The sequence below is a fragment of the Neophocaena asiaeorientalis genome, unplaced genomic scaffold (assembly GCF_003031525.2).
Source record: "Neophocaena asiaeorientalis asiaeorientalis breed wild unplaced genomic scaffold, Neophocaena_asiaeorientalis_V1.1 scaffold36, whole genome shotgun sequence".
Lineage (NCBI taxonomy): Eukaryota > Metazoa > Chordata > Mammalia > Artiodactyla > Phocoenidae > Neophocaena > Neophocaena asiaeorientalis.
In genome coordinates this window covers 8,656,058-8,662,842 of record NW_020174149.1, presented here as the reverse complement: position 1 = coordinate 8,662,842, position 6,785 = coordinate 8,656,058, and the positions used below count along the sequence as shown (strand labels likewise).

The window sequence follows — 6,785 nt, the reverse complement described above, 5'->3', positions numbered from 1 at the left end:
TTAGAAGAATTAAATTTAAATTTCCTAATCCAATTCCTTTATTGGATTTTTTAACATGTCTTTCATTAATAGGTAATGCGAACAATAAAAATCAAAGACAATTTAAGCACAAACTACATCCCTCAACAAGTTAAAATGCAATCACCCAGACCCTAGATAGAATCCTTGCTTTCAACCTAGAACATTTTATTTAAAACAGACTAATTTCAAGCACTATACTGTGACATTTATCATGTACAGTAATTCCATTTAGAACTTAGAGCAACCTAAAATCAAATGGCATTAGTTCTATAGAACTTAATTTAAAAATCAATCTTTTCGGGCTTCCCTGGTGGCGCAGTGGTTGAGAGTCCGCCTGCCGGTGCAGGGGACACGGGTTCGTGCCCCGGTCGGGGAAGATCCCACATGCTGTGGAGAAGCTAGGCCTGTGAGCCATGGCCGCTGAGCCTGCACGTTCGCAGCAGGAGAGGCCACAACAGTGAGAGGCCCGCGTACTGCAAAAAAAAAATCAATCTTTTCTCTTTTTCATTTTAAGCTTTCAGAAAACATGCAACATTTGAAAAAAAAAAGCATTCTATTTCTTTTAAAAACACAGAGCGGGATGGTCTGTCTGAACCCTAGTACAAAAGCATTTTGGTGTTAATACTTACCATGTGGGCATTTAGCCTTACAAGCTAATTACTAGATATGAGGTACTATCATCATTGGTTAAATGCCAGTGATGGATAAGAAAAAAAAAACATGCCATATGGTTTACAAAAGAAGTAATAAAATTACTTAATTGTTATGGCAGAAAGTTCATCTATACAAGGACTAATGCCAAGCTTATTTATATGCTGGGCCATCTAAATACTTACCACTGGAATGCTACTGGGCTCAGATAACTAATCCATTAGGAGAAATGTTTCTCCCCTGCAAAGATAGAGAACTGCCCTAGGTAGTCCCATGCCAAATTCTCAGCATTTTTGTTATACAATGAAAGAGTCATACTGACCCCCAACCCAAAATAGGCAAGGTAGTTGGGATGTAGTCATTTAGTCTCTACAGGGAGCCCATGAACTTGACCACAATAACACTTGCAGTGCTATGACTAAGTGACTATTAGAGATAACAGGAAACCCTAGAAGAACATAAAGGGAGGGTCCTTCTCCCATATCTAGGTAATGCAATTTCCTAGATTTCTAGTCGGAAATCAGACTCAATTCCTAAAAGAAATTCAATAAATCAAAGACTTTTCCAGATACTTATGCCACAATCCCTGAGAGATGGAACATTTCAGCTGTCAGGTAAGAGAGATAGCTATATAAGAAGATAAAGAGAAGTTCGATGACCCAGCTGGTCTTGGTAAAGTGTGTGGTAAAGGTAGCAACCATGCCAAACAGGAGCCCAGTGAAAATGCCTCCTATTCCAACCAAAAAATATTTCCCTATCCCAGCCAAAATATCCAATGGTTTGATAGATGGCATTTCAGAGAAAGATTTGAACAACTTATAGAGCATCTTCATAAAAAAAGATTAGAGTGAATTTACCAATCAGAAGAGTCTCAACTTATGCCCTATGTATCCTTCTATTTTGAGGTTTCTCAACTTTGAAGTCCTCCAACTCCCCATTTCCTTCCCAACATGAGTTCCTAGAAATCTTCCCTACATCAAAAGATATTTCTACAAGTCAATATCAAATTATGTATGATTCTGTTTGAAAATTGTCTGATGGGCTGTGAATATATGCTTCATGGCTAAAATATTCTTATTTGACATGACTAGAAAGACTGTGGCCTCCAGAAGTTTTATCCTAGTTTTCACTTAATAAACTGATACAAGATTAGTATAGTATCAAAAAAGCATGGTTATTTTTGAAAACATATTAATGACCAGTAAATCATATTTTCTCGATTCATAAACTTATTCCTAAGACTAAATTACTCAATCCTGGTCTAAACCAGAATTCAATTCTTATTTAAATTCCAAGGGTGACCATAAGAGAACCTAATTAATTACCATGAAAGCTCATGCTTCGGATACTTATCAACAGTAACAGCATCATTAAGGAGGGATTCTCCAAACACCAAAATATGAAGCTTTCCATTCACATGAATTTCTTCAAATACAGAGAGTACAGCCACAGGACCTACTGCAGCAATCAAACTACCAAACCAAAAGTTATGGAGCAATGACACATCTTGAAGTTTGAAGTACTTCACCTGACATATGCCATAGAGGAAAAGGCCTATCCCAAATGCATTCCACATGGTTCCAACTACAGCATATGACAGAATGGTCCCTATGTTTTCAAAAAATGGCCAACTAGGCATAAAATATCCTGCATCAAGGACTATTGGTGAAAGTAAATACAAGAAAAATATATCACTGTTTATGACTGGTGGGGATTTGTCATTTAAACTGTAAATTAGTCCTCCCATGATGAGACCTACAAATATCAAGAGGCAGCTTTCAGGTACAACTGCAGGTAACTTATTATAGAGGTGAAATCCTAGAAAAGAGAAAAAAGATAGACTATTATAACATCTTTATTATCAGTCATCTCTATATGTCAGCCTTCTTCTCAAGCCTCATGATTTCAGGAAAATAGCTTCTCAGTCATTTTGCATTTTACATTTTAATAATGACTTGATAAAGATGCAGATGCATGAGTGGAGACAATTTTCTTTATAATGGAAAATATTTTTTTTCAGTGTCCACTGAATCATTTTCAAATGTGAGTACCTGTTTTAAAATGGAAACAATGCATTTATCAGCTGGCAATATTCTTCTGCTCTTCTCATGATCATAGTCAAAGACATCAGAAACTTAAAAATATAGAAATGACAACCATAATTCAAATGTCTGCTTTGAATAATAAGAGTTGAAAAGGGCTTTAGTAATAATAACTAACTCTTCATTGATGAGGAATCACAATTACTTATAAGGAAATTGAGGCCAAAGAAGTAAAGTGACTTTTCATGGCTAAATGGTAATTATGTAGCAGAACTGAGGTGACAACCCAGCCAGGTCTCCTGACTTTTAGCTCAGTGTTCCTATAATTACCCCAAACTGTCACTTGGTCTGATTGACAGATATGGACTTAACACTAATGCATACTACTCAATTATCAAAATACAATCCCAACTATAAAGTTAGTTTTTTCTCATACAATGATATGAGTCTTTCATCCCATGAGGGAAATGCAGCCATCTCTAGCAACCCACAGAGAACCCAGTTCTCTGTTTTATCCTGTATTCTTTTACCTTTGCCCACATTATATGACACATCATCATGCTCTAGCTTACATGAAGCCTATAAATAATGACTCTAATTGTCATCAATACTCTCTGCTATAGAAAGGACCTTAATGGTCATCTGAGCTAATCCATCCCCTTCCTCTCTGCCCCAGTCACCACTAATACACTGCTGAGATCCCTTTCTAAAATATTTGTTAATTAATTTGACTACAACTTTCTCAAGGATTGAAGCTAGGTTTTACATTAATCCCCTAGCACACTGATAGCACATAGAAATAGCTCAACAGATACTTATCAAATAAATAATAAATATATTTTTAGAAAAGAAAGTCAGTTGGTTCCTAAGCTAGACTTTAAATAGTTTCAAAAGTGCTTTCACATATACTCTTCTATTTGATTTTCTCATCCAACACAGCAATGTAAATACTGTTATCCCCATATTAGAAATGATAAATATGAGGCCAAAGAAGTACTTCAATCATCTAACACATACTGATTGCCTATGTGCCAGGCACTGGCTCCTAAATTTGAGCAAATATTAAGTAGCTCAAAGTAATCTTATCTTTCCACTAAATCATGCTAGGTCTCTCTTTATCCTCTACAGAACCACTTATTTCCTCTAGGCATTGAAATAATTTGAAAACTTCTCATGGGAAAGATGGGGTCTTATGCATCTCTGTAGCCCATGGGCCCAATATAATGCTCCACACATAAAATGTGCTCAAAAATATTTGTTGAATGAATGCTAACAAGGATTTTTTTTTAAATTTACATTCTCTTACAAGGTCACAGCAAAAAATTGTCTGTCAGTGATGGCTCAATAGGGATGGAAGACCTACTGGGAAGTCCCTTTGCCCTGTTATCCTGAAATTAACATTTAATTAGACTATTTATTACAATCAATATATCTAGTACTGAAAAAATAATTTAAAAGAAACCTAACCCTAATAACCTTAATTATTAACCCTAATAATTTAAAACAATCCACAAGTGCTAATTACTATCACCCAAAAGAGCATGTATTTCTAATCAAGGAAGCATGAGATTAGCATTCTAGTTCTGGTTTGTTGAACTTCACAAAGCATCTTCTCTCCCTGGGCCTCTGGATAAGAATGATTTCTAGGGTTTTTCCAGCTCTGACAATCTATCGTGCTATGAATCTATGGATTTTCTGTGTCATCATTAAATATTACATTTCATGAATGATAAAGCTTTGGTATCTATAAAGTCACTTAAATAACACTTTGAAATGCTGAACATGGTTTATTTTAGAATAAATTCATTTTAAAATGACAAAATTCTACAGTCTTTTATGTTTTCCTGGCATTGTTTTTGGTTCTCAACCTACTTAAAAATGTTAACTTCATCATAAATACTTTGAACTGTTAAAGGACTCTCATAATTTTAATACCACCAAGGCAAAAGGTCTGATAAATTATTAAAGAACATAAGAGGAATAACTGATAATAAATCTCCTTAGGAGAATCACAACACCAGTAAATCAGGGTGTTCATAAAGGTGAAATAGTTAAAACATAGCAGCTCTTCTTTTCTTGCTGGATTTAGTCTTTGTGTTTCCACTTAAATTCTGAGTGGTGACAAAAAGGCCTATCTTTTAAAAAATAGGAAATGGACTTGTTCCACTTTCTCACTACCTGGCAACTATAATAAGCATCCTGTGAGGAAAAAAGGTTGCCTAAAGACTCAGATCAGCTAGAATCATTCTATTAAGATTTCTCTGTTCTCCCTTTTAAAGTTATGCCTCATCTTCTCAACCCTTGAACAGCTGGGACCCTTTGCAGTCTAAGTTCCTGTGCTGAGCCCATTAATTCCACCTCCTTCTGCTGGGAGACCACCAACATTTGAACATAATCACTGCAAGAGGGTTTGAGGTATGAAGATAAAGATCCTTGTGACAGAGCTCAGGAGGCAAATATTCCACTTTGCCTTTCTCTGGTCTATTAAGGAAAAGGTGCCTTTCTTAACATCTGAAAAGGCCCTGAAAGTCCCCTCCTCCATTAGGCAACTCCCTGGGAGAGCCTTGGGGAGTTCCTCAATTATCTTTTTTTTTTTTTTTTTTTTTTTTTTTTTTTTGCAGTATGCGGGCCTCTCACTGCTGTGGCCTCTCCCGTTGCAGAGCACAGGCTCCAGATGCACAGGCTCCAGATGCTCAGGCTCCAGCAGCCATGGCTCACAGGCCTAGCTTCTCTGTGGCATGTGGGATCTTCCTGGACCGGGGCACGAACCCGTGTCCCCTGCATCGGCAGGAGGACTCTCAACCACTGTGCCACCAGGGAAGCCCACTCACTTACCTATCTTTGCCAGAGAGGCTAACATAATCCAGAGTGTGATCTCCAAAGGAATTTGCACATGCTGGTAATCCAGGGAAAAGAGGAGTGTGTGAGCAGACACCATCGAGGCATTTTCCTGTGTTCTTTTGGGTCCCCAGCTGCTATTTTTTGCTGTCTGGTCCCAGTAGTGCAGCATGTTACCCCCAGAGGTGCCCAGAAGATGGGAGCAGAGCTGCCCCAGTAGCAGAGGTAAGAGGAGGCCCAGCCCATGGGCCACCACCAGCTCTGCCAGCTGTGCTTGCTAAAGTACTTAATCTCCCCCCACCGCCCCCGCAGCTGCAGTTGCTCACAAATGCAGTTTACTGTCCCTGACCCTTAGTCCTGCTGTCTAGCATTTAATGGATCAGTGAAAATTCCAGCAGCTCCATGGAGTCCTAGAAGAGAAATGCTGGGCTGTTATGCCCTGGAATGAAATTAGAGCCAGAGCCAGCAAAGGGAGGAAGCTGGGACAAATTCATTGATTGACATGGAAAAGGATTTTACCCCCAGTCCTAACTCTCAAGGGAAGAAATTCACTGGGAACTGGATTCTGGCCACTTAGCAATCTATTTTCTTACTAAAGATAACTCCAATTCAGAATGGATATGGAAAACTATTCAAGAATAATTCCTAAATCTCCAGAGACTATCAAGACTTCTGCGTACGAGAATCCTAACTAGGATGCCAAATTCAAGCTGTCTTTTGGGGAAAACTCTAGAGGTAGAGCTCCTTATTTCCACAGAGAGAGGTGAAGGGGTCAACAAAATTAAATCAGCTGCTCCTGGAAATTCTAGGAGAAAAGCCTTTTCTTTTTTCTGAATAAATGGCCTAGTACTTAAGAGGGGAATAGAAATACTATTTTTATTTTTTTACCATAATTCCTATCTTCCATGTGATATCTTTCAATAGAACTTCTGAAAAAGGACAAGCACCTTCTACTCCAACTTCCACTCCATGTAAATTATGCCTTCTTTACTTGTTAATCAATTTTCTCAGGTTTCACCATGAAAAACATGTATTGATTGCTTATAAACTCAGTGAGATTTCACTAGAGAGGCCAATCTCCAGAATAGTTACATATCCTTTTGTATCATTGTGCCCTTTTCATTTTTATTATCCTCAAATTAGGCATGATTTTAAACCTGGTGTCTTCTTTTCTGTTGCTGTCCTTTGTCAAACTCTTTAGAGGACATCTTTTTACATAGATTACCAAATGGA

General features: G+C 37.7%; 1 protein-coding gene across 1 annotated transcript; it reads right to left on the bottom strand.

Moving 5' to 3' along the window:
* Positions 1–1,244: 1,244 nt before the first annotated feature.
* LOC112406280 (sodium/hydrogen exchanger 2-like) lies at positions 1,245–5,724 on the bottom strand. Its single transcript, XM_024755011.1, has 3 exons — positions 5,550–5,724; positions 2,030–2,490; positions 1,245–1,499 (listed from the first exon to the last, which is right to left on the bottom strand). The coding sequence occupies exons 1-3, from the start codon at positions 5,722–5,724 to the stop codon at positions 1,245–1,247; spliced, it is 891 nt and encodes a 296-aa protein (XP_024610779.1).
* Positions 5,725–6,785: the final 1,061 nt, after the last annotated feature.

Excerpts from the sequence above, each read along its gene's own strand:
- LOC112406280 (XM_024755011.1), bottom strand. The coding sequence starts at position 5,724 with ATGCTGCACTACTGGGACCAGACAGCAAAAAATAGCAGCTGGGGACCC. Across the intron at positions 2,491-5,549 it reads AGCCTCTCTGGCAAAGATAG|GATTTCACCTCTATAATAAG; the intron begins GTAAGTGAGTGG and ends TCTCTTTTCTAG. Across the intron at positions 1,500-2,029 it reads TCCTTAATGATGCTGTTACT|ATGCTCTATAAGTTGTTCAA; the intron begins GTTGATAAGTAT and ends TTTTTTATGAAG.